Source organism: Engraulis encrasicolus, chromosome 16 (assembly GCF_034702125.1).
Source record: "Engraulis encrasicolus isolate BLACKSEA-1 chromosome 16, IST_EnEncr_1.0, whole genome shotgun sequence".
Classification (NCBI taxonomy): Eukaryota; Metazoa; Chordata; class Actinopteri; order Clupeiformes; family Engraulidae; genus Engraulis; species Engraulis encrasicolus.
In genome coordinates this window covers 14,752,637-14,780,529 of record NC_085872.1, presented here as the reverse complement: position 1 = coordinate 14,780,529, position 27,893 = coordinate 14,752,637, and the positions used below count along the sequence as shown (strand labels likewise).

General features: G+C 41.2%; 2 protein-coding genes across 3 annotated transcripts; both read left to right on the top strand.

Annotated features, from left to right (window-relative positions):
* The first annotated feature begins 10,917 nt into the window (after positions 1–10,917).
* On the top strand, positions 10,918–15,620 carry thpo (thrombopoietin). Of its 2 annotated transcripts, XM_063220218.1 has the most exons (6): positions 10,918–11,166; positions 11,926–11,981; positions 12,164–12,294; positions 13,288–13,374; positions 13,665–13,853; positions 14,486–15,620. In XM_063220218.1, exons 2-6 carry the CDS (start codon positions 11,969–11,971, stop codon positions 14,627–14,629), a joined length of 564 nt encoding a protein of 187 aa, XP_063076288.1. In that variant the 5' UTR covers positions 10,918–11,166; positions 11,926–11,968; the 3' UTR covers positions 14,630–15,620. The 2 variants fall into 2 exon arrangements, with proteins under 2 accessions (XP_063076288.1, XP_063076287.1); XM_063220217.1 differs by lacking the exon at positions 10,918–11,166 and having other exon boundaries at positions 11,875–11,981.
* A 1,845-nt stretch (positions 15,621–17,465) lies between these two features.
* LOC134465236 (solute carrier family 12 member 9-like) lies at positions 17,466–27,536 on the top strand. The gene is made up of 14 exons (XM_063218784.1): positions 17,466–17,578; positions 17,734–17,955; positions 18,082–18,216; positions 20,121–20,258; positions 21,116–21,424; positions 21,722–21,829; positions 22,069–22,180; positions 22,323–22,480; positions 22,593–22,675; positions 23,184–23,308; positions 23,806–23,998; positions 24,656–24,830; positions 25,720–25,866; positions 26,226–27,536. Exons 2-14 carry the CDS (start codon positions 17,751–17,753, stop codon positions 27,176–27,178), a joined length of 2,841 nt encoding a protein of 946 aa, XP_063074854.1. The 5' UTR covers positions 17,466–17,578; positions 17,734–17,750; the 3' UTR covers positions 27,179–27,536.
* Positions 27,537–27,893: the final 357 nt, after the last annotated feature.

Genomic DNA, 27,893 nt, shown 5'->3' with positions numbered 1-27,893 from the left:
CCCAGGCTTTAAGTCAGGGCATATATGTGTACGTATATTATGAATGTGTCATTGTTTTTCCTATGTGCCTGCAGGCCAGAGAGAGAGAGAGAGAGAGAGAAAAGGATTTACTGGGGCAAGAAAAGAAAACTGAAAACCACAGGTCTTAGTGTTGCCTGCAGGGGTTTCCAAATATGGAACCAACTAGAGGAAGAGGTGAAGTTGTGTGAATCACTAAAAAAATTTAAAAGAGAAATGAAAAAATTGCTATTGTGTAAATATACACCATAGATGCAAATTGCCTTGAGATATGGAAAAGGCCCACCCTGTAAAATGAACTGTAACTCGTAAGCGAAACACATAGCCCTTCAACCTGTCTGTGTGAGGTGTGTGTGGGGGGAGGGGGGAAGGGGGGGGGGGTCACCTATATCACATTGTGACTGTTGGGGGTGGAGGGGTTGCGTGAGTGAGGTGGGATTTTTGTGAGGCCAAGTCACATGGAGTGCTGTTCTAAATGTCGTTTTTTATTTCAAACTCATAACTTTTCTTTTCTTTTTTCTTCTTTCTTTTCTCTTCTTTTACTCTGTTTTTCTTTTAGTATTAGTCTTTTTCTTTATTCTCTGTATTTTGTTTCTTTGGGTTTCCCCGCGACAAGCAGCCAAGAGCTAGCCTGGCTCTCGCGAGACCCCTAGTGCTTCGTGCATCTTCGTTACACTTCGTGACAATCCATCTGCGCGAGAGTCAGGTTAGCCAAGAGCGGCTTTTTGGGGTTTTCTACCTTTCAATATCAATGTTAAAAATAATGATTTGTACATACAGTCCCAGGAAAAAGTTTGTACACCCTTTGAAATTTCTTACATTTCTGTCAAATTTGATCATAAAACATGGTCTGATCTTCCCGACAAATCTCAAGAAGGAACAATCAGAGTCTGCTTTAATTAATTCCAAACAAACATTTACATGTTATCATATTTGTATTGGGCATAAGGCCAGAACATTCACAGGAGAGCAAGGCATAAGTAAGTACACCCTTGCATTAAGTAGGTTTTAACCCTCAGTTAGTTGCAATATCATCAACCAGACTTGTCCTGTAGTTGCAGATCAGATTAACAAAACAATCTGTTTTGTATCTTGTCTCCCTCTTCTTTAGAGAACTGCCTCTCGTCACCAAGGTTTGTGGGATGTCTGGAGTGCATAGCTTTCTTGACTTCATGCCATATAATCTCAATTGTTTTTTGTCAGGGCTTTGACTGGGCTATTTCAGAATGTATATTTCATTATTATGAAGCCATTCTAAAGTCGATTTGCTTCTAAAGTATGGGTTGTTGTCACATTTCAGGACCCATACTCTTGTGTGCTTCAACTGTGTGACAGACTTCCTCAAGTTTTTTCTGTAAAATATCACAATAAACTTGAGTTCATTGTTCCACTGATAATAGCAAACTGTCAAGGGCCTGAGGCAGCAATGTAGCCACATATAATGATGCTCCTGCCACCATACTCAGAAGAGGAGATGTAACCAAGAATAGCTAAAAATGGGATTCATTCTGCCAATCTAAAATTAATGGGGTTTCTGTCCAAAAAATATTGCTGCACCTTTGAGGTTTGCGAATTTATATGCTTCATAGAATTACCGCAAAATATTCTGTAGACCAACGTTGAAACCAAAGTTGAATTGTTCAGGGGAACACACAATGTCATGTTTGGAGGAGAACTGGAGAACCACACCTTCACCAAAACATCATCTCCACCTTTGAGTATGGTGGCGGGAGCATCATTATATGCGGCTACCTTGCTGCCTCAGGCCCTTGACAGTTTGCTATTATCAGTGGAACAATGAACTCAGAAGTTTATCGAGATATTTTACAGAAAAAAGTGAGGTAGTCTGTCACACAGTTGAAGCACACAGGAGGATGGGTGCTGAAATGTGACAACAACCCATACTTTGAAGCAAATCGACTTTAGAATGGCTTCATAATAATGAAATACACATTCTGGAATAGCCCAGTCAAAGCCCTGACAAAAAACAATTGAGATTATATGGCATGAAGTCAAGAAAGCTATGCACTCCAGACATCCCACAAACCTTGCTGACGAGAGGCAGTTTTCTAAAGAAGAGGGAGACCAGATACATCCAGATTGTTTTGTTAATCTGATCTGCAACTACAGGAAACATCTGGTTGAGGTTATTGTGACTAACTTAGGGTTAAAACCTATTGAATGCAAGGGTGTACTTACTTATGCCTTGCTGTCCTGTGAATGTTTACATCTCATGGCCAATAAAAATATGAAAACTTGTAAATGTTTGGGTTGAATTAGTTAAAGCAGACTCTGCTTTTTCCTTCATGAGATTTCCGGGAAGATCAGACCATGTTTTATGACCAATTTTGACAGAAATGTAAGAAATTTCAAAGGGTGTACAAACTTTTTCCTGGGACTGTATTTCCTGAAAAGATATTGAATAAAAAAAGTATCCTATCCTATCAGGATGTTCTTCAACTGTAGCAAACGCTCTCTGATTAGGGAGGAGAGAAAGACAAGGTCACATTCAGTCTGTTTCAACTCAATAACAAGATATGACTGCTAAGCAATATGCTACTGTGTAAACTGGTTTCAACTGGCTTAGCTAATTACCCCCTCCCTTAGACCAGTTGAAACCACAATTGTAACTAGGGATATCCTTCAATAAAAAGCAAAGAGTAGGAGACTGTTTTCAGAGTGAGCTAGGACATTGTAACTGAAAGCAGTCTCCTGGTCACCCTCCTTGCAAGTTTTAAATGTAAACTCAAAGTCTCTGTGTCTCTTCTGTACAGGTTGTTAGAGATAAATGTTGGTTGCTTAAACCTAACACCAAGTCACGGTTACGGTTATGGTAGGCCTATATAGCCTACGGTTATGGCTACAGTGGTACGATGTGGAACTGCCTAAACCAAAACGAATTCCTAAACATAACCTGTCAGTGAAAATGTGTGTCGGCTAGCCGCCCGCTACACCAACCTAACATCAAGCCAAGTTCCAGGAACAACAGTAACCCGAGGAAATCGTGGTCACCGTGCTTACGACACTGTTATATCATGCGTATGACATGCCAAGTGAACAAAACATGCTCAACATGTTTTATAATAACATCAACCATTATGTCCTGTTTATTCCAGAGAGCCGTTTGTGAAGGTTGTTGTGAAAGAAACAGATTTAGCTGGTAATTCAATTCAAAGTGTTTTAACAAACTAAACAACCAAAAATTGTTATCATATGAAAGCATCAATCCCACACTATGTTACAATTCCTTGTTCGGTGCATAGTCAGTGTCAGTGAAACCTTGTAAAAACATTGAAACATTACCATTATCTACAAAATATCTGTTATTCTGCTGCTTTTATTGCTACTATCTTGCTTGCACAACTTGCGGCAGTCATGGGTGAGCGGTTAGGGCGTCAGACTTGCATCCCAGAGGTTGCCGGTTCGACTCCCGACCCGCCAGGTTGGTGGGGGGAGTAATCAACCAGTGCTCTCCCCCATCCTCCTCCATGACTGAGGTACCCTGAGCATGGTACCGTCCCACCGCATTGCTCCCCATGGGGCGCCACTGAGGGCTGCCCCCTTGCACGGGTGAGGCATAAATGCAATTTCATTGTGTGCAGTGTGCAGTGTTCACTTGTGTGCTGTGGAGTGCTGTGTCACAATGACAATGGGAGTTGGAGTTTCCCAATGGGCTTTCACAATTTCCCTGCTAATTAGGGATGCGAATTATTGATTAATTCATTAATCATTAGTTGATAGCCTTATCGATCGACTTATGATGAATTGATAAGCGGCGTTTTCTCACCGAAATCTCAATGTTTCTAAAAAAACTACTAAATCTAAACATTTTAATACATTTTTTTGATAAAATGCCACATTTAAATTAATTCTATTGAAATTCTTTAATCCGAAGGTGATTAAATATTCCCACTATTCACACCGCACTTCACACACCCTCTTCACATGTCCATTTCACCTGGGTCGTCTTGTCAGTTGAATTGTCGATTAATTGCGATTAATGTTTTTTAATCGATTAATGTATTGATCGATTAAAGTCGATTAATCGATTAATCATTTGCATCCCTACTGCTAATAATTCAGTTTACAACACTTCTAAGGGTTCATATGTTTGACTGGTTATTACAAAATGTGGCGATAATTTGCACTCTTGATATTTCCCCACGTAATGTAGCCTAATGCTGCAGAGCAGATTTAGACTTATGGCGCTTTAGGGCATTTGGAGGATAAACCTTTCAATCTCATCAGATGACAACCATACATTTATTTAGGTGACGATTACAAAGTAATGCTATTATCCATGATTATCTTTTAAAACAAAGTGATTACTGAAAGTTAAGTGCCCCTGCAAGCATGATTTGCTACTCAGAGCGGTGTTGACAACAGAAAGTACAAGTTGAATCAGTTGAAAACAGGGACCATGTCATATGACCAAAGCATGTCTCCAGAGTGCAAAACTGTGTGCATTCAGCGTTAAACTTTGTATACTGTGTAGTGTAATGGGTTAACATCAGAACTTTTGCTGAAGTTTAACCCATTTTAGCCTGATGACTCATATATGTTGTTTGACCTTTGGTGCCTGGAGCGACATACCAACATGATCTCCAAAAAATCTGTGCTCCTAGACACGGATGTTAAGGACACAAAATCCGTGTCCAGGAGCACGGAGTTTGCCAAAATTCCGTGCTCCTGGACACGGAATTATTTTCCGTGATGGACACACAGAATTGTTCTCTATACTCCCACAGCTCAATGTTTCCACAGTCTTGTGTTTTCTCAGGATTTTTCTAATTTCAAATATTTTGTCTAAAAAAAAACCCATTTCTTACTGACTGGTTAGGGTTAGAAATTGTTTTGGTCTGGGCACAGCTAGTTTTCTTGCATTCATTATATGAGTTTGATAGCCTAGCAGCCAACTGGAAAAGGTATTTCTCAAAAATATGTCTGTAATGACAGGTTAAGGTTAGGGAATGTTTTGGTCAGGGCACAACTTAAATTGCGCATTATTTTGTTTAGGATTAGCATTTGGTATGTGTTTTCTAATGATAGAGTTAACACAGTGCTGTGGTAATAGCCTATAGAAAGCACTTCTGTGTGCCCATCACGGAAAACAATTCCGTGTCCAGGAGCACGAAAACAATTCTGTGTCCAGGAGCACTGAATTTTGGCAAAATCCGTGCTCTTGGACACGGATTTCGTGTCCTTAACATCCGTGTCCAGGAGCACGGAATTTTTGGAGATCAGGCTGAACATACGCTGCATTCAGGATCTTGAGATTTTAGATTTTTAAATAAAAATGTGGGTTGGTTACAGCTGAATGAACACATTCTAATGTCACATTCTAAGGGTCTTATGGTTTAATGCAACGCATTTCATGTTTTTATGTGCATCAGAGGCTAAGATATTTAGGTTTTCATAGGCTGTGGGCAACTTTCCCAACAAGAGATTAGGCATTCAGCAGACATTTTTTGCAGGTGCTTTAGGCAACAACAATGGGTTAAATGAGGGAGTAGATTATGGTGTCAGTTATTTTGTATTGTTATTTTGTATTGTCTAAAGACACCCCCTGCACATTAATGTATTCTACTGTATTTAGGCCAATCAGATATCAGTATACACTTTCATACATTGATTTCACACAAAAATGTTGTGAATACATTGTGGAATCATAAAATCTTTAGTCATACTTTCTGTATTAACTTAGTTAATACACGTAGACTGACGTGTGTGTGTGTGTGTGTGTGTGTGTGTGTGTGTGTGTGTGTGTGTGTGTGTGTGTGTGTGTGTGTGTGTGTGTGTAAGACAGAGAGAGAGGGAGCGAGAGAGAGAGACAGAGAGAGAGAGTGGGTGGATTACACTACATTACATGACATCACACTTAGCTGACGCTTTTACCCAAAGCGACTTACAGTTATTTACATGGTGTTGATTACAGTCCCTGAAGAAACATGGGGTTATGTGCCTTGCTCAGCCATGGAAGGAGGTCTAGGGAGAGGAAAGGATGGGATGCGAACCTACTACTCACTGATCATAAGACCACCTCCCTAACCATAAGGGAGGATGTGGGTGGATGTGTTTCTTTTTCGCACTGGTAGTTTTTTTTATTATTATATCCTTCTATGCTGTGATGTAAATACCCCCTGTTTTTATACAATTTTAAAAAGCAAACTGTGTTCAACAGTTTCACTTTAATATCTGCACTGAAGTGAGTGTTTCCAATCTCATTGTGAATGTGTACTTAGTACATTATACATGTGAACAGTGACAATAAAAGGTATTTTATTTTATTCTATTCTTTTCTATGTATTCCAAAATCATTCTATTTAGCACACGTTCTTCTATGTTCTGTTCGCGTCTGCTTATGGGGCTAGATTACTAGATGCTAGTGTTTGCCCAGGTACGTGGATCAATTGTCATCAATAAACAGCTCAATGCTGTGTGGAATCGAACCAGGCCCTTTGTTAGATAATGAAGGTCTGGGTGCATAAAACAAAAGGCTAATATCAATAATGTAACACATGACTATAGGCTACAGTACCACCTTAAAGCCAGAAATATTCACCCAAAATGTCTCCAGTGTGTCATAACCACATGTGCCACACACTAGATCACGGAAATCAAAGATGACGGGTAAAAGGACGATTGACCCATTTCTGTGGCAGGCATTGTTTTCTCCTATGCAGCAATTACGATCCACAATATTTGATTTCTCCACTATATGAAACCATGACTTCAAACATTAAGGGAAAAGGCTATTACCTGTTAGTAAATGGAAAAAGTTTAAAATGAATGAGATCCTAGCATATGGAGAAGCAGCATACGGAAACATTATGGATGGGAAGTGTATTGTGGCAATGAATGTATCCATTACAATGCAGTACAGTGTGAACTAGGCTTTAGGTGATGAGAGCCGGTACTGGGTAAAAGTCAAACACAAACCAATCGTGATGCAAAGAAGAAATCTGGTCCATTGCTCAGATCCACATTTTTGCATGATTCAATTGCATTTCCATCAAGCTATAGTGGACCAATCAGCATCCATGATGGTCAAAAATATTACTTAAGGGGCCAATAGCAAATATAGGGTGAACTATGGTAAATTGGGACACTTTTGGTAGATCGCAAAAAAAACCCACTTTAAGTTTAAAATACACCAACATTTAGTAATTGTATGTCTTCATATGGGTCTTGGGTACATTTCCATGTAGGAATTAGTTTTTGAAGTATGATATTTTATAATATATTAACATTTAAAGACAGTGAGACACCAACTTCGTTGTGAGAAAATGCTATGGCAATTTGGGACACCCTTTAATGTAAAATGGGACAGTCTGTTTGATTATCATTATTTTTGCACAAACTGAAGAATAATATCATTTTTCTCTTGTTAACAGTAGACTAGGATCTTAACTATTTAAAAAAATGATATAACATCCCTGAAACATTTCCATTTCAAGAGAATATTGAAGGAGTATGGCATGTGTGACTGTGGCCATGGCCATTAGCATGTGGGATGCATATTACAATACAGGCCTATGGCGTGCTAATATGTTATGCTAACAGCTAACAGAAGCCCATTCTGTTGCTATGAGAAAACTGTCCCATTTTAGCTTAAAATATTGTCCCAAATTAGCTCACTCCACTATACTTACTAAAAGTATGTCTCCTTAATAAAGTAAAGACAAATGTGTAAATGTTTTGATATTGAGTTAAACCTTTAGTAAAACAACATAATATTTCAATCATATTTTGTACCATATAATCACTAATTCAGCCATAATATCCTTATGATCTGATAGCATAATCGACATGTCAGCTAGCTAAACTGACAAGTGTTGGATCCACTGTCACTTCAAACCTTTGCTCATTTCTTTTATGATACTTAACACCAAATAAAATTATTGTTCCTTATACATGACAGTTGCAGTAACAATATTACATCCCATTTTGTGATTGGCTGCTAATATTTAGAAAGAAAACAACCCAAAACCTTATTTGTCCCACTTTGGCTGATGTCCCAAATTACCTTAGTTCACCCTAGCCCAGAAGAAGCTGCATGTGCTGCTGCTCAGCGTCTGCTTAACCCTCATCCTCCAGGCATCTGCTGCACACACACTTTGCTGGATGAAAGAGAATTCCCTTGAGAACGAAAGCGTTCGATGGGCTGTCAAACTAATTTCCCTACAGAGCCGCAGCCAGTGATAGGCTATCGTGTCATGGTAACAGGTCTGAAAAAGCCAATTCAGGGGACCATGAAGAGTTTTGACTTTGATGTGATGAGTTCTGCCAACATCTCCACCTGTGAGCATTTCAGTTAAGGTGTCCTCTCATATTCGGACATGACAGCACCTGATTGTGTTCCAAACACACCATTATCTTATTAGGCTATTAGGTGCAGCAAGTTTTCAACAAACTTCACTGCAAGTTCATTTCTGATGAGTAACTGAATAAGTGGTGTAGGCTATGCATAAACATAGCATCCATACAGTCATAGTGTCTTAATGTAGGCCTACATCTATAGCCTACTTCAGGCTTGTGGTGTGTAAAGATCACTGAAAGTGCAGTTTAATTCCCTAATTAGAATCCTCCCACTGCCACTTGTATAGCCTATCCTGAGCCAACCCCTTTCCCTCCAAAGATCAATGCATGCGATGTAAACTGGTGAGGAAAGGCAGGATAATGTGTAATTGTCTGACTACCAAAAGAAAGTCAGGTAGGCCTGTGCAACACCTTGATTCAATAGCCCCTTTAACGGGCCCGTGGCAGTAAAACTGGGTGCTCTGAAGCCGAAAGCGTTAGCATACTGACCCATTTCCTTTTCTCTCCAGTCTTTAAACTTCCCGAGTGTTCTCTGTGCGAGCCTGCTTTTTTTAGCTGTGCGGATTGACTTTTACCAGGCCTAATAACTCTGTAGGGCCTACTGTTAACGCACAAACAATGTTTGGCAGAAGGCGCAATGCCTTAGATTTAAAAAAGAAAAAAAAAAAAAAGAAAAGATGGATGTCAATCACCGTTCAGTGAACGCATACAGGAGTGTGACATAGTTTAGAATGGGTACAAAAACCAAATTGAATCCAAAAGATCACAATAGGTGCTAGAAACAACTACTCGCATCCATAAATCCAATACCGCGGTTACCAGGAAGTCAATAGGCTACACACGAGGACCCCGAGTTTACATTTCAACTCTGAATTGGTGCACAGGTGGCCATATATTAAACAATGTATCCAAGACTAATGAAGATGGTTCATGGACAATAACATAGCTGCATACTGTAGCTATACATCCATTTTCTTTTAAACAAAGACTGAACTAATCGTATGGGCTAGTTACACCACAGACAGATTAGATATTGGCGCAGACTCGAACACCCGCGTGAATATCATGATGCCCTTGAACACACTATCACTGAGTATACGCAACCTTTCTATCCAGATATATATAGGCCTATTCTATTTTCATCTATAAATTCCAACAATCTCGCATACGATTCTGATGTCTAGTATATCTGACAGCAATGAACTCCGCTTTTGTTTAAGTATCTGAAAGGTGTGTGGTGCAGAAACAGGTTGCAAATTGCTTCTCGCAGTCTACTCACATTTATCTTACTCGAGGTCGGGATTCCTATAGGCTATTGTTCAGATCCTCAAAAGGCACCAATCCGACCGTCACCTGCGCCACTCCATTTAGCAAAAGAGGTGTAAATGAATCCCCCAAAATATTTACAGCTGCTACTAAAGGCTGCAAAACTTTACGGTGCTTGGAACTGACCGGATCCTTAAGACAGGTCACTCCGTTAAGCCTAATGTTACAATCTTTGACGCCCTGTTGCTTACTGATGTTTCGACTCAGCGTTGCGAAATCTATTCACTGAAAGCAAAAAGTTTCCAATGAAACTGATGTATCGTAAAAATAAACATTAGTCGGGCGGTCAGCCATTGCAAAAGATCCTGCGGACGCATGTTGGTTTGAAATAATTAACCGATCAGACGTTGCAAGCCGAGTGGTGGCAGTGCAACGATTCTGTGATGCAATGCGGGTTCCGTTAGAGCCTTCCGTTAGTTCTTCATTCATTCCAGCTCCCCACAAAAACTCCAGACGCGGCTGATCTCTCTGACATGCATTTACGCATTTTGTCTCAGTTAGATCACACGACGTTTGGATAAATAATATTAATAGCCTGTACGTCAAAGAGTGATAGTGATGATCACAACATTGCACCCTCTCCACTCACCAATGCGTATCAGTTCCATGCCATTTTGACTGCTGTAACGAGCCAGGTTTTTGATTGGTTACAAATACCCCAATAGTTAGACCAGTAGTCATTGACTGATCATGTTATGCATGTAAATATGACCCTTGTCTATGACGCTGCTTGCGGTTATCAATTATCTGCTGTTGTGGTATGCCGGCATTTTACGCGCATTCAACGTAGGCTATAGTTGCGCGCACTGTAAAGGAAAGCTACATCTGGCCACATCTGGGTTCTTATTAAGAATCTCTCATCATAAATCAGACCAATGTTTAGTTAGTGGGCTAGGCCTACCAAAAGCCCAGTAAAGAACAGCCTTGTCTAACGTGAACATTGGCACGAGTATAAAGGAACAACAGGTGTCTGACCGGATTAGTGTAGGCAACTGCAACGGGACATTTGCAACAGGTAGTCGGGTTCCCTGCATATTGGGGCCTATTTGGTCCATTGGACTATGCCTTTCTAGTGGGCTATCTGAGCCTCACAGTTTCATGAAACAGTGCCAGACCTAAATTGGATAAATCCGCTGCTGAGCAAGGTCTATCCTAAGTCAAATAAAATGTCAGAGCTTTGAGGCACTTTTCGTAAATATTTACTCAGTTCATTTGCACCAAGTCCGGTCAGATCACATCGCCTAACAGGCCCTAGTAGACTTACTGTAACACTTCTTTAAACTATTATCTTTAAGAGATATTATAAAGGAAGTTCAATCAAGGTGTTAATTAACAATTGCATTAACGAGCATCAGATGGACAGAGATATAAAGACTGGCTGTTGTTTAGCCAATTTCAACAAGTGTGGCAGAGAACGTGTTTCACGACTGACATGTACAAGCACTGGTCACACAATCGGTGTGATATATGGATAGCTCGCTGTGGACTGTGGACCACCTAAAGGTAAGATTGTTAATCAACAGCTTTACTGAAATTCGGTCGGTGCCAAGTGCGCTGTAGAGTCATACAGGGTTTTTTTCTCATGGTGGATTCAAGTGAACTCTGCAGTAGTCACAGACATTCTTTTTCTGTTTGTCGGCATTTATTCTCATAGGCTATTCAATATTCCCATCTGTAACATGGGATTTTCTTCCTTGGCCATTAGACTTGATATACAATCAAGTAAAAGTGACCGGGGTAGGCCTATGCAGCGTCCGTCACAGGTGTGCGTTAGTTGGTTGTAGTAGCCTAGAATGGATGATTCAATTCGAATGCGTATCTCTGATAGGCTATTACCAGACATAAATATTTCTTCTTCTTCTTCTTCTTCTTCTTCTTCTTCTTCTTCTTCTTCTTCTTCTTCTTCTTCTTCTTCTTCTTCACGTTTGTCCCCGTCCCCAAATAGCATAATCTCATGGTGAGCCATGGGGGTCCCATGTGTAATCTACCAATCACGATAGTAAAGAAAACTCTTTCCACGGGGTGTAGTGTAAAACCATGAGGTCCCTTATTCGTGTTATTATGGATACCAAATTGCAAACACACGCCTATAACTCCGCCTGACGTTTTCGGCTAATGTGTGCTTGGGACATTAAGTGCGTTACGCGCACTGTCATGACATGCAGCTTATTGGCACCCCTGGGGTCACACCGTCTTTCATAATTTGAGACACCGTAGCTCTCAATAGTGATTTTACATGATATCTCCCGCATGTTTTGCTAGTTTGTATGGAACCCAATCGCCGACTTCATGCAGCGAATGCGGCATGGCTATAAGCAGTGAGTATTAACTGTTTTTTTTTATTTTTTTTTATTTTTTTAACGTAATTGATTCGTGCTATGCCGTACTTATGCCGTGTTGCTGGGAAATGTCTTTACTATGATACACCTTGAGAAAACAAATATTTCAGTCAAAGTGACAGTGACACAGACAGAAAAACTCTAACAACTTATTCTCCTAGGACCTCTGCTCCTGTTGCTAGTCTTGGTTTCATCAACAGTATGCGGCGGTGACGCGAATCTAAGTACATTTCTATGTGACTGGACCGCAAGGAATGACATGAACCAAGTTGAGAGTTTGCGCACTAGCATGGTGAGAAAAATATTTTAGATGCTTTGATAGGCTAGCAGCTACATTTTTTAACAATTACAGTTTTCAAAGGAAACTCACTGGTGGCTGAAGAATAAGATTTCTCTATTGTAAGTATAGCCTATTTTGGGACGTCCCATTCAGGCAGTTCACTCACGGCGTGTAATCTGCATGGCGGGCAGACAGGTAGAGTCACGACTGCAACAGGTTAACCCTTTTAGGCATTTAACGATTTAATGACTGAACATGTTTAGATGATTAACTCGTAGCGGAAGTTGTAATATAGCCTAAAGTTTCTAGGCTACATTATTTCCACAATGCAGTATCTCCCCTGTCCTTTTTACGTCACATTGGCCAGTTTATAGGAAAATATAGGCTATGCGTAAAACTAAGTTTATTTGATGTAGCCTATTATTAATTAAAAAATGGGTCTTGGGGAGACCTGATGTGTACATACAGAATCTGGATACTTGAGTAGGCCTACGTTTTTAAATGAATGACCTGAATGGCTTAACCCTGTGTAAAGCAGATCATTCATTTAAAAACGTAGGCCTAGGGTAGCATATACGTCATTCGCTGTCATTCGGGGGAACGCGCGAAATTTGGATGGTGGGCGACCTGGGATTGGAGCCATTTAAGCCCATTCAAAAATACATTTTTTTCAAACAGCCACAGAAAATTTTGAGTTAAACCTAAGGACACACTATAGATCTTGTTTAAAAGCTGAAAATCTCAGCTTTCCATACGTGAAAACTGCATGTTCTGTGTAAAGCAAAGGGCACTATAGGAAAACTGCAGATTTGACAGGGAGCCAGTGTAGCTGTCTTGGAGAAGCTGTCATGTACACAATGAGTCTAAATGAAATATGAATTCCTTATTTGCAAAATAATGCTTTCCAAGATTTTTTTCTGCCATTTAAATCTGACATCCACATTTTGACCAAGGGGTTATTTTTATATGTCCATTGGTGTTTCAATATGGTGTCTTTTCTCACAGAAAGACTGCAGTGACTTGTCTCGGCTCCCCTCTCGGATTCGGTTACCGCACACAAAGGTTCACAAAAATGACTGGGAATCACGTCCGGTAAGTCTGTCTCTTGATCTTTTTCAGACACGATGTACAGTATATCATGCAAAGGACACTTTCCGATTTGTGTGTGTGTGTGTGTGTGTGTGTGTGTGTGTGTGTGTGTGTGTGTGTGTGTGTGTGTGTGTTTTGACCAATTGCTCCTGAGCCCTGCTAATATCACTGAATGTTCATTGAATGGCTCAGTTTGCCAAAATGCCAAACCAAAACATTTGCAATATTGCATGCCATTCCTTATCCTCTTCTCTGGCCTGACACTGACCCCTGTCTCTCTGTGTGATCTTCAGGTTCAGGACAGAATGGCTGAGGTCCTGCAATCTCTGAGTAATCTGGTGCAGGATGTTAAGGCTGCCAGAAAGCTTGTGCAAGCTGGCTGTAGTTCCTCTCTACTGGAGAGACTGGAAAATAATGCTAATAACTACCGGGTCATACTCACGCACCGGAGCATTACTGTAGAGATAGAACAACGACATCCTGTAAGTCCACTGCCATAGCATATAGCCTACTCACATGTTAAAGGTCTGGTGTACAGCTGTGCACGGTGTTAGAGAGTGTACCATAGTTCGTGGGTCTAATTCGCCTTCGGTTGCTGGATCCACCATTTAGTAAAAACTGATAGTGTATGCTTGAATGGCTAAGGCATTACCAAGGAGGTATTAAATTGTCTCCTATAGGGAGGGGGAGCCTTTCTTTATCCCAAAGTCAGTATCCCATGGTAGGCTAACTGTACTGTAAATACTGTAATGTAGGGAGACTGCCTCAGCTGATTGTATTGCTGAGGTGAGGGGGAGCTGAGTTCCACAGGGGCCGTGCACAATTAAAACTTAGATTTATCGCGCAAATGACTTCCTTCCTAAGGAGGAAGCTCACAACAGCATATGCATACTTGACCAGTTGGAATGAAAAGAATGTATTTATACCAATAAAGAAAAAAAACATAATGTTGTTATGAGTGACATATCAAATTGTTCCTCTTGGCCTGGACAGAAGTGTGTTGAATTTCGTCATTTGAATGTATTTTGTTCAGAGGACCTCTTTTCGTTGCCTATATAGATCACCATTCTCTTTGTCTCTCTGATGGCATGTTTACATATTTTTGTTTTTTCAGACAGACGGGACAAGACCACCCACAATCCAAAAGGAGCCTTCTGAAGACACTGATGACCTTGACAAAGTGCTCAGATACTTTGACAAACTATTATCAGGCCGATTGGAATTGCTCATTACAGGACTTAATTGGAGCTGCCCTTGATGCCTCCTGAACTGAGGGAAAGGTAGTGAGCTATACACAACATTGGGAAGACTGGGATGAGCCTGAGCTTGTTCTTGGGACTCGTGATGCTATGGAATTACTGCTCTCTCTGCTGGTCAGAACCTGAATTACACTGATGAACCATAGCAATGGTGGAGGAAATTCATGTGATTCATGAGACCAATGGGATGGAGAAGCATTCATTGAACTCTAAACGACATAATGGCCTCGTTTACATGAGACATTTAATTCAGAATTAATTCAATTGAATTCTGAAAAAAGATTATTTACACTTTGAACATGTAAACACTTCACAACACTTCACAATTCGGAATTCACTTAAAGTAGTCAAAGGAAACACTACAGAACTATTTAATTAAATTATTGAATTAAAAATGTCATGTAAACATAGCCAATCTTGCACAGAACTATTTGTAGTGTTATGAGAAACCTTTGTGATATGGGGTTTGTTTCAACATGCAACCTTGCGTCCTCCACTTGTGCTTGTGGCTTCGTACCAGAAAGTAATATGTCGTGATGACATCACTGACAACAGCATTATATTTCAATATCTTGCAAAAACTTCATTGTAAAGTCATTTTCTCATTTACAAACTGGATGGTGAATGAAGAATAGTCCCCCAAAAATTATTTTGGCTAGGCTGTCTGTGGGGTAACTTAATTGTTTTCTCCACGGAGGCAGGGCATCAGCAAAACGTGAGGCCACAAGCACAAGTGGAGGACGCAAGGCCGCATATTGGAATGCACTCAAGGACATTTCATGACCACTCCTGTGACAATACACTCCCCAAGGGCTGAATGAGAGCCTTGATGCTGGCTTCATTTGTTGTTGTTGTTGTTGTTGTAATATATATATATATATTAACTGCAGTGTGTTAGTATTTTATTATTGTTTTCAAGAGCTAAGTAGAAGGAGAAACAATATTGTTTTTAATTAACAACTGTGAGCCATTCTGTATCTGAATAAGATAAGATAATGATACTATTTACATAAACTATATTTACACTTTTTAGACAAATTCTTCAGAGGTCATTTTATCTTTACAGCCTAAGATAAGATAAGATAAGATAAGATAAGATAATGATACTATTTACATAAACTATATTTACACTTTTTAGACAAATTCTTCAGAGGTCATTTTGTCTTTACAGCCATACCAGAATGGACTGGGGAGTTTTCAGGGTGCCGTTGCAACTTTGTTCTTTATTTTTATTTTGTTTAGGGCATACTTGTATATCATTTTGGCACACTACAGACATAGTTTATGGAAGAGTGGTATGACTTTGCACTACACATACAAGCAGGGTGCGGTTTGTCAGAAAACCAGAAGAGGGTATATGTTTCACATTTCAAGCAGTATCAATGGAGTTATATTACACTATGATTAAAATCATGTAGAAAAAGTGACAGTATCAAAACCAGAAGAGGGTACAATCCCCCCACCCGCCAGACAGATCACACCCTGCAGACAAGGGAAGACTAACATCATCAAAATGGTCAATTGTCTGCAACAAAATAAAAGTGCTCTGTTCTTCCCTGGGTTTAAGTCTCCTGGATATAGCCTAGCTTGCCTTTCTGATTTAGTGTAACACTTGCACAATCAACCTGCCAAAAGTGCTTTTTGAGCTGGCAAGGGTGTCGGAGACCATCCACACTTTCCTTATTTTATGGGATCCAAGCATGTTACCTTCCAATCTCAAGATAAATTCACTAACCATTATGCCATGGCTGCCACATAGGCCTATTGTGTTTTTAAAATTGAATATTAAAATGATACAACTATATGTCCGCTCCTGACATCTGAATGGAACGAAAACAAGCTGCACATAATGTAAAAAGCTTTCCTGTTCATGTAATATGGCGTGGGCTACAGCAGGAAAGGATGAGGATTTCTGGTATATTTAGCCTAAATACCTCACTTTTTAATCTCTTTTATTATTGTCTTTGCAATGTTGCAAAGTATAGTGATATTACAGTTTCGCATTATATTCATCTACTCATGTTAATGTTGTAGGCCACTACTATTAGGCCCTACTACTGTAGTTTGCTTCACTCCACTATATTTTACAGAGGAATATAGCCTACTTGATTCATGTTGTCACTTTCAATATTTCCATATTACACTTTTCACTATTCCGTGAACGAACGACTAAATTAACGCTAACGTGGAGGCCTAACTAAATAGTTGATCTAAAAGCCCATGTAGCCTTCAGTAGCCTATGAGTGGTGTAGGCCTGCTGGTACCAGAATAGGCCTAGTGTACGTTCCAATATGCAACCTTGCTTCCTCCACTTGGGCTTGTGGCCTCGCCCCGCCTCCTGGCACCTCCTCGGTGGAGAAAGTCCAGCTGGCAGCCAAGCCAAAACAATTTTTTGGGGACTATTCTTCATTCACCATCCCAATTGCAAATGAGAAAATGACATTACAATTGAGCTTTTGCGAGATATTGAAATATAATGCTGTTCTCTCAGTGATGTCATCATGACATATTACTTCCTGGTACGAGGCCACAGTAGCACAAGTGGAGGACGCAAGGTCGCATATTGGACTGTAGCCTATGTGTGGTGTATGCCTGCTGGTACCAGAATACTATCCGCAAACTTTTTTCCCCGTCTTGCTGGTAACGTATAGGCCTATCTCTAACTTTTACATGTCTTTCCACCCCCCATTTTACAATAAACCGCTTTGTCCATATAATGTCTTCTTTTACTTTTGCAATATTTTCCTGACCCCACCCTTTAATGGTGACCCATAACACCTGCTAATAGGCCTACCCGTAAAACCACCTGACCATGCCAGCCTAATTAACAGGCACTTCCAAAACGTGGTCGTTGTACACAGTCAATTTTACCTTTCCAGACGGCGCAGAGGGCTGCTGGTATGCTAACCAAATCTCTGCCAGTGCAGGACGACGACGTATCAGTTCAGGTAAGAGAAAAACTTGTTTAAATGTTCAAACGTTAGGAGTTCTGACTTGTTTGTAGCTTGCCGACAATTGCGCAGCTTAGGCTACACACACCATCTGTAATGGTGCTTATTCAATTGATGACGATAAAATAACAGCATATTGAATTCAACACTAGGCTGAAAGGTCGCCAAAATGTCTGAGAAGACACCCTTGTTGCACTACCGACTATCTTCAAACGCATCCGGCTCGGAGCGATCGCTTGGAGTCACCGTTGAGAATGCATCGAGTGTACCTCGAGAGGCCCCAGAAAAGCCCCCCAAGAAGCTGTCAACTTTTTTCGGGGTCATCATACCAACAGTCTTGTCCATGTTCAGCGTCGTTGTGTTTCTTCGAATAGGTGAGTTCTGAATGGATACAAATGATTAAATTGCTATAGGCCTATATATAATTGCTGTAGGCCTATGTAGGCCTATATATACTATTCCATGGCAGCAACATACTCATGGTCCTCTTTTCCTTGCAGGGTTTGTGGTCGGACATGCAGGACTCTACCAGTCCATTTTGATGTTCTTCATAGCCTATCTTATTATAACAATGACCGTGCTTTCAGTGTGTGCTGTTTCAACTAATGGTGCGTTGGATGCAGGTGGGGCATACTGTATCCTTTTCACAAGAAGGGCATGTTTCCATCATACAACCCTAACTCTCAATTTGATTGGGTACCCTGTGGCCTTGACATGTTAATTGAATGTTCAGTCCACACCCACCTACAATATGTCTGGTTCCCTGGTGTTGTATGCTGTATTTGATTATCTAACAGGCCTGTTCGAATGGGTATCATCTGTAGGTCATCATTGGTTGTGACATTTTTAATTTTCTTGTCAGGCCTAATTAAAACGGCTGACTGCCACTGACCTGACTATCAACTAGGCAGGCCCCCTTTACTTATTCTAGTAACTCGAATGCATGGGTTCTACATTGTTTTCTCCTGACTGCGCAAAACTAGCTGCGCACAACTCAACCTCTAATTATTGGAAACCACTGTTGGTCAAAAAATTAGCTCACGTGGTTGACTGCCAGTGTCTTGCCCCTCCTCACAACCCTTTGTTTACAAACCAAAAAAAACATCTATACATTGGTTTGTAACCACCCCGGCTGCGCACTCTTCAACCTCTGAATCACTACGTTTACACAATGGTTTTTAATTCCGAATTAATAATTTAGAGTTAAATAGCTCGGACCAGTTTACTTTGATATTTATTTTAATTCCAAATTAAGAGGTGTTTACATGACGTTTTCAAAGCGGAATTGAGCTTTATTAAAGGGACACTGTGTGAGATTTTTAGTTGTTTATTTCCAGAATTCATGCTGCCCATTCACTAATGTTACCTTTTTCACAAATATTTACCACCAGCATCAAATTCTAAGTATTCATTATGACTGGAAAAATTGCACTTTTCATACATGAAAACGGGGATCTTCTCCATGGTCCGCCATTTTGAATTTCCAGAAATAGCCATTTTTAGCTGCAAAAATGACTTTACTTGGGCCATACTAGAAAATATTAGTTTATTACTTTATAAACTTTCATGAACAGGTCAAATTTGGCAATAGGTGACACAGTTTCAATGAGCAGCATAGTTGCAGTACCTTTTTTGACCATTTCCTGCACAGTGTCCCTTTAAGAATTGAAGACAGATAATTTCGAATTAAAAGTCTCATGTAAACATACTGTAGCAATTGTTGGAAACTGCTGTCCCTCAAAAAATGAGCTCACATGTTTGGCTGCGCAGCATCTTGCCCCCCTTGCTCACATCAAAAATGTTTGTAAACGTGAAACCTGTGTATACATTTGCGTTTGGATCCAGGAGTCCCTCTTCAACCTCTGATTGTTGGAAACTGCTGCCACTCAAAAAATGCGCTCACATGGTTGACTGCTTAGCCTCTTGCCCCTCTGCACATTGTAAGTGTTTGTAAACCGGAAACTGAAGATGATCTATGATTGGAACAGTGCTATATAGAATTGAGTCTTTTGCCAGCAGCAAAGACACTAGAAAGAAGACGGCTCACTCGCGTCATAAGAGTGTAGTACGGCATGGCAGCAAGGGTAGTCACTTTCTTCTTCTGCTGGCGGCATGGTAAAGTGCAATGCTACTACCACCAGGGCTGGAATGTGGAACAGGTCATAGGATGCTGTGAATTTTTGACAGCTGTCATTAATTATCCCCAGCAATTAACGCTGACCGACAGCTGTAATTTGGCCACGAGCTGAACATTGACAACCGTACATCTGCTTTCGATCGGGACCCACAATGCAATTCAAATTCTGGTTGCTGCGGTGACTTCCGGAGTTACATTTTTTTTAATCCATCATGGCATTGCATCCACTGCCCATGCACACTGTGTCCTCAGGCTATGCCTCCATACTACACTGTGGCCAATGCATTTTCCAGCCAGCAACCTACTTTATTTGGCCAGCAGTATGCAAAACCTTCCATATTTGGCCTCTCTTGCGTGTGTGTCCTCCCAGGCCCAGTGGCATTTCTTAACCATTTTTTGCAGACATGATTAGCCGAGCATTGGGACCGGAGTTTGGAGGCAGCATTGGAATCATGTTCTTCTTTGCTAACGTTTGTGGGTGTGCTCTTTATGTCCTTGGCCTGGTGGAAGCAATTGCTGTGACATTCGGTATTTCTGAAGGTTTGAAAAACTTGCTGCCTCTTTTTTATATTCTAATTAGGGCTGTAACGATACACTCAACTCACGACTCAGTTCGTATCACGGTTTTTGATCTACGGTTTGATACACCCCACAATTTCACATTTGCCAACATTATAAAATAAAATTATGAATATAACTATGATGGTCTATAGGTAGGATAGGTTACAAGAAGCCACTAATCATTTTAAATGTAGTAATAATTATGGTGCTTTGAAGCACACTCCCTTCATATCATGTGGTTGTTTTCTGGACTGATGTGTAACAAAACCTTGAAAGGGTGTATCACAATACAGTATCGTGACTCTGTATCACAATTTCTCGGTTCGATACAATATCGTTACAGCCCTAATTCTAATACAAGTTTGGGGTGTGTGCATAGCAATTGCACAAGACAATCCATCATACAATCTATCGTTTGTGGTGATGACTAGATAATATAATGATTATTTGGTACTTGATGCATGAAGTTAAAAATCATCTGCATACAAATGTTTCATATGAAGATCTATGCAGTCTGTGTGCAAGAGAAGCATTGGCCTACTATGTTATTTCTTTGGTAATGAAATGAAATGAGTTGCAGCTAACTCCTTTAACATTTCTTAATTATTAAAACATTGTAATCAAGATTTGGGATTAAAATTTCAGACATTTGCCTGTATTTAGCCATTCGTTTAATAAAACAAGCCCTTATCATATTATAGGCCTCATTAGCCTGGAGGCATATTTCACAATGTGTCTGTTGATTTGTCCTTCTTTGACTTTTTGTATTTATTTTCACATTAAATGCTGTGTCCCTTTGGATAAGGGCATCTTTTTTTTAAATGTTCTTTGAACAGAATCGACTGGTTTGACCCATTCTGAATCCTACCGGGTCCTTCCGGTTGGCTACTGGTGGTCTCTCCTGTATGGCTCTGGCATCCTGCTCATATGCCTCGTGGTGTGCATGGTCGGGGCCCACATCTATGCCAAGGCCACCTTCCTCATCTTCCTCATTGTGATGACTGTACTGGGCTCTATATTTGTCAGTTTCTTCGTTGTTGGGCCAAGGGTAGTTGTCTTGCCAGGTGCCTTTGCCAATTCGACTCTGCCATCGTGGGCCAACTATACTGGCTTCAAACTGGACACCTTGCTGGGAAATTTGTGGGGTAAGTGAAGAGCAGCTGCCGTGTTACTGATCCCCTTACTGAAAAGCCAGTTTTAAATGTACTTTGAAAATGTCTTTGAAAAATGGCATGTTCTAAACATGCTTACATGGCCTGATATGGATATGGATTAATGATTTTATTTTTGCATTAAATTGCACCATTTCTTGCTGTATAATGTATTAATGTTACTTACTAGTGGTATGATATTTGATTGTCATTTAAATACATTCTAGACTGGGCTGTTGGTTCTATGTGAAGACTTATCATTATTATTACTATTAAACCATATATTTGCAGCCAGCTACACAGTGGACTACACCACGGGCTCTGTGATGACTTTTGCTAAGGTCTTTGCTGTCATGTTCAATGGGTGCACTGGCATCATGGCTGGGTCCAACATGTCCGGTGAGTATTTAACACCATCTCCATGGCATGCCTTTTTTTTTCCCGCTCACCTGCCACATTGGCTGTGGACTCGGCATAAACCACTAAGCAATCAGTCTTTCTACCAACCACAGTTTTTTGTTCTGAGTGCACAGCTTTGTCTAGTTACTTTGGGAAGCGATGCTTGATATTGCTACTTGTCTCTTCAGCCATCATGACTTTTTAGTACATCCCTTCCAAATGTTGTGATTTTCTGGAAGGTGACTTAAAGAACCCGAGCTATTCCATTCCACGTGGAACCCTGACTGCGGTCGTCTTCACCTTCATCACCTATAACCTGCTGGCATGGCTCGTCTCATGCACTTGTGACCAGTAAGTAACAAAAAAATGTATTCCTCATCACCACTTTTTTGGATGTGGATATCGATGTGCTTTTACAGCTTTTCTTGCTCCCTAGTGTTAATTACAAATTACTATTACGAAGCTGTTTTTTTCCTTCTGGGTTTCCCCCTAGTATGCTCCTGCAGAGGAACTACAGCTTTCTGAGAGATATTAACATCTGGTGCCCCCTCGTTACTGTGGGTGTATACTCATCCACGCTTTCGGCAGCCATGAGTAATCTTATTGGGGCTTCGAGGATCCTTTTCGCTCTGTCAAGAGACAATTTATTTGGTGAGTTTGACTAATATCTGACTTATTTTTTTTTTTTTAAATGTACACCTGTTAGTTATTGGTAGTGGTTTTTAAAAACGTTAATGGAGGCTGTACATTCACTGTTTAACAGGCGGCGTTCTAGCTCCAGCGAGTCGGGTGTCTGAAGGAGGAAATCCATGGGTCTCTGTCCTCATCTCCTGGTCACTTGTGCAGGTGAGATGAGCAAAAAGGAAAGTCGCAACTGTTGACAATTCACATCTATTTGGTTGAAGTGAGTAGATCTCTGCACGCTGCACTAGCCTGATTATCATCGACTTTGAAATCTCTTTGAGACTTGGTCTGACCAAGAGCATAATTATTAACATTTCCCAAACGGTATGGTTGACCCACCTTCCTTGGTTTGCCAATGGTCGTTTGCTCCCTGACAAAGTGGGAGGAGTTCCCGTTTTTTAGGTAGCTCAGAATCGTGTTTTTTTTTTTTGTTATTGGCCTGACTAGAGGCAACGCTGAAGGTATGGCGTCACTAGGAGGACGCAGCCTGGCTACTGCTGCACAGCCAATGACTATTTAAAGGAAGCCCTGGATGGGTACATTCAGGAGGAGTCACAAGCTTTTGCGATTCCAAAAGACGTGACTTTTTTTTTTTTTTCTTTCTTTTTTCTGTCCCATGACATTAACATTAACATGAAGTGAAGGTGCGTTGTGTTTTGTGTCGTTACAGGTGGTTCTGTTGTCAGGGAAATTGAACACCATTGCCAGCATCGTCACCATATTCTTCCTATTAGTGTATGCTGCTGTTGATCTGGCTTGTCTAGCGCTCGAATGGGCATCTGCTCCAAACTTTAGGTATGGGTCCTGTTTCCGGTCACATTTGAGTTCATGACTATTAATACACATGTTTTAAAGTTGCACTCACTGTGTAATATTTTGAATAATTCATTTCCAGAACTCATGCTGCTCATTCACAAATGTTGCCTTTTTCATGAATACTTACCACCATCATCAAATTCAAATATTCATTAGAACTGGGAAAACTTCATTTTTCATACACGAAAAAGGGGATCTTTTCCATGTGTGCTATTTTGAATGTCCAGAAACGGGCATTTTTAGCTCCAAAACTTACTGTACTTTGGCCATACTAGTAAATGTTGGTTTATTACTCAGTAAATATTCATGAAAAGATTGCATTTGGCAATAAACAGCACAGTTTCAATGAGCAGCACAGTTGCAATACCTACTCTGGCCACAATCCCCTACATTGCACCTTTTAAAAAAGTCTATTGATGCCCCCATACACGGTTTGTAGTTATGACTAATTAACGTTATCTCTTGCCCTCTCCAAGGCCAAGCTTTCAGTACTTCACCTGGCACACGTGTGCTCTGGGCATCCTGGGCTGTCTGGTGATGATGTTCCTGATCAGTGCCATCTACGCCTCAGTCAGCATTGCCTTCATGCTGGTGCTGCTGCTCCTCATCCACTACCTGTGCCCCACCAGCAGCTGGGGATACATCTCCCAGGCCCTCATCTTTCATCAGGTAGACCAGCGCTTCCCAAACTTTTCCCCCTGCGCACCCCCTTTGACATTTCAATGTGGTTTGTGCACCCCCTAAGCGAATGTTGCATTAGCCGCACATTTTGGGCAATCCTCATTTCCAAAAAATCTGACATTTTTTCTACCGTCATTACAATGGAACTTGCAAGTCTAGGAGTTATAAATTACTCTTCAGATGGATCCTTCCAGCATACAAATCACCAAACAATTAAAACAATGTAATGTTCATTCATTCTTTATAAAATCGACATCTCAGCCATTGCTCTATTCAGCTCGCGCACCCCCTTGTGGCAGGTCGCGCACCCCCAGGGGTCCACGCACCCCAGTTTGGGAAACCCTGAGGTAGACTAACATGTGCCCAGCTCCCAAACATCAAGTCAAGTCAAATGTACTTTGTCAAAAATCTATGTAACAGGGTTAGCAGAGAAATTTGAAATTGCTTTTGACCAGTCTCCAATGTGCAGTTTAACTAAAACACCACATGCCCAAGTTCAGTTTATAGTGGTATTTATTTACAGTGGATGATGCTGACTGAACTAGTCCTTTTTGTTTCTTGAAATATTGTTGAGCATGTTAAATGCTAGAGTGTGCATACAGTACATGTGATCCTGGATTTTGAGAAACGACAACACTTGTGTAGGTGCGCAAGTATCTACTGATGCTGGATGTGCGTAAGGACCATGTGAAGTTCTGGCGGCCTCAGGTGCTGCTCATGGTGGCCAACCCACGGGGCAGTACGGGCCTCATCACCTTCATCAACGATGTCAAGAAGAGCGGCCTCTATGTGCTCGGCCATGTACAGCTGGGAGAACTGGGTGAGGGATGCACACAGCGCGCAAACATATTCTTTATTACATATATTTCTTTAGATTTTTCTTCTGCTTTACCCAGTGTTGTGGGGTTTTTTTATTTAGTGAGGGTGTTTTTTTTAATATATATATATATATATATATATATATCTATATATATATATATATACATACATACACACACACGTTTTATGGCTAATTAATTGTGCTTGACACTCTGGAGTACTGAGAGCTGTTTTACCTCCAAGCTAGCAATTAACAGTGCCGCCAGCTGGTCTCATTGGATAAAATGTTCATTGCTAGCACGGAGGTAAATTTTGCACTGCCATACTCGGAGAACGATTTAAAGTACAGGATAAAGGTAAAACTCAATCATTTAACTCAAGGAGAGGTGTAATATGAGCTTATTTCCAGAAAAGGTACAGTATCACTTTAAGACTGCCTGTTGGTGGCCCCGTCTCACACTCTGTCTAGGACGGCCCATCACTCATTGCTGAAATGACTATTTAAAGCATTGCTGCAGGCAGATTATGTTTACAAGCATCAAAACACACTACTCTACAGCAGTGTTTCTCAACCTTTTTTGTGTCATCTACCCCCTAAGCCTTTTCGTTGTGCCATAAATAGCCCCAAACTCATGTTTTACAGCACTTTCTCTCTCTATTGCAGTGACTATGCTCCATGCATTTGTTAATATTACATTTATCCAAGTACCTCCTGCAGTGTGCTCGCGTACCCCTAGTGGTACACGTACCCCTGGTTGGGAAACAATGCTCTACAGCCATTATAATAACTAGTCTATTGAGTACGGCCTGTGAAACCAGTGCAATGTTCTTTTTTTAATATTCTCAAGGTCAGACCATCTGTTTTAATTTCTCATTACTTCCCCTCTCAGAGTTGCTGCCTGCCGATCCGCTTCAGTCATGCTACGACTCCTGGCTCTCACTGGTCGACCATCTCAACATCAAGGCCTTTGTCAGTCTCACTCTGGCGGACTCTGTTCGGCACGGGATCCAGCACCTGCTGTTCATCTCTGGTTTAGGCATGTGTCAAGTTTATGTATTCATTTAATACCTTGATTTACTACGTTTTACACACATGCCATTTTATACACAGTGAAAAACGACTGCAACTAGTCTTCACATGCTCCAAATGGCATCCCAAAAGTTATTTTGATGTAATGTGTGTGCTGAAATTTTAGGATGATGTTTGAAGTACATAAAGGATTTTTGTTTTAGTAAAACCATGCCCCCTTTAGAATGGGCAGGATCTCTGGAAGGGATTAACACAAAATTCTACGTGATCAGCAACTGAAATTGGCAGGAATTATCCTTTAAGAGAAATGCGGTAGGGCTAAAGTACACCCTTTTTGATTTGTGGCTCTCCATGTGTTTCTTGCAGGGGGAATGAGGCCTAATATCCTGGTACTTGGCTTTTACGATGACTGCTGCCCGCAAGACAACCTGCAGGATGGAGTCTTCACCACTGGCACACGGTCTTTGGACCGGTTTGGCCCTGCCAAAGCAGCAAAGACAATCTTCCACTTCCCTGCAGTCCGAGCCGACCGAGCGGGCAGTGAAAGCGGAAGCGCTAAAGACCTGTCTGTGGAAGAGTATGTGTACGTGATTGCAGACGCCGTGAAGATGCAGAAGAGTGTGGCCCTGGCACGATATTTCAGCTCTTTCAACCGATCAGAGGTACTGGCCAAAGCAAAACCAGGCCACTCTGGTCTCTTTGTTGACGTGTGGCCGTTGAACCTCCTGAGGCCAGACAACGTGGCCTACGTGGACACGTGCTCCCTCTTCCTGCTGCAGCTGGCCTGTGTGCTGCACATGTCGCACGCGTGGCACCAGGCCAGGCTTCGGCTCTTCCTGTGCGTGGAGACTGGCAGCTGCCTGGAGGAAGCCAAGGAGAAGCTGCAGAGGATGCTGAAGGACCTGCGCATCACCGCGGACGTCTACACCGTCCCCTGGGACCACGTGGTCGGCCTACACGGCCTGAGGAAAATGCATGGTGGTGGGCAGATCCCAAAGATGGCCGCCGAAGATGGCAAAGCTCAGTCCAGCCCAGAGGTTAATGATGGCGGTGCTGCTGCTGCTGCTGCAGAGTGCGTGCAGCAGAACTTCCCCAGTAACACCACGCTGCTGTCTGACGACTTCCTTTGCGCAGTGAACCTACTGATTCGTGAGAATGGGGATCCTCCCCCCGCCGTGCGTTTCCTATATCTCCCTCGACCACCAGCAGACACGCGCCGCTATTCCTCTTACCTGCACCAGCTGGACCTGCTGAGTCAGGACCTGGGGCCCACTTTACTTATTCACGGTGTTACCCCTGTTATCACCACTGCTCTGTAGATATGGCTATGCCCTTGACCAAATTTGGGGAGGAAAAAAATCAGGAATTTTATGTGACGTTTGCCTTTTTTGGGCAGTCATCATGGGTAAGTGGTTAGGGTGTCAGACTTGTATCTCAAAGGGTAATTAGCCAGTGCTCTCCCCCATCCTCCTCCATCACTGAGGTACGCTGACTATGGTACTGCCCCGCCGCACTGCTCCCTTGGGTTGGCATTGGGGGCTTCCCCTTGCACAGGAGAGATATCAGAGTTTCTGGGCTTTCAAGCCTTCACTTTCTGCCCTCCACAGTTGAAATTGTCTGATGTCTGACCATTTTGTCTTGTGTGTTTAATAAATAAATATGTATTGTTTGGCATAATTGATTGTCTGGACTTTATTTAGGTTTCAAAATGGAAATGTCGTCTGAGTGAAGTGTAAATTACATTTTTAGAACTGACTGCCTTCAAAAATGTGTAAATTTGAAAATGTCAAAGTACTTAATGGTAATGATGTCAATGTTTGAGAGAGATTTGCACACTGGCTGCTCTCGATTTCTTATACACACTGTTTCTTATACAGTGGTATGAGCGGGGTTGGCTACCCTTTTGGAATATCGTAACATTGGTTTATCTCTCATTAAGCTTTTGAAGCAGCAACTTTTTTCAACATAATGTTAAACCATAGGGAAAGGGAAATATTTCAGTTGTGAAATCCTTTTAATAGGTGTAACAAATAG

Bases quoted from the DNA above. Each gene is read 5' to 3' on its own strand.
- LOC134465236 (XM_063218784.1), top strand. From the start codon at position 17,751: ATGTCTGAGAAGACACCCTTGTTGCACTACCGACTATCTTCAAACGCA. The intron at 22,181-22,322 runs GTAAGTAACAAA...GTTTCCCCCTAG, and splicing joins GTCTCATGCACTTGTGACCA to TATGCTCCTGCAGAGGAACT. The intron at 22,481-22,592 runs GTGAGTTTGACT...ACTGTTTAACAG, and splicing joins GTCAAGAGACAATTTATTTG to GCGGCGTTCTAGCTCCAGCG.
- thpo (XM_063220217.1), top strand. From the start codon at position 11,900: ATGATATCTCCCGCATGTTTTGCTAGTTTGTATGGAACCCAATCGCCG. The intron at 12,295-13,287 runs GTGAGAAAAATA...CTTTTCTCACAG, and splicing joins AGAGTTTGCGCACTAGCATG to AAAGACTGCAGTGACTTGTC. The intron at 13,375-13,664 runs GTAAGTCTGTCT...TGTGATCTTCAG, and splicing joins ATGACTGGGAATCACGTCCG to GTTCAGGACAGAATGGCTGA.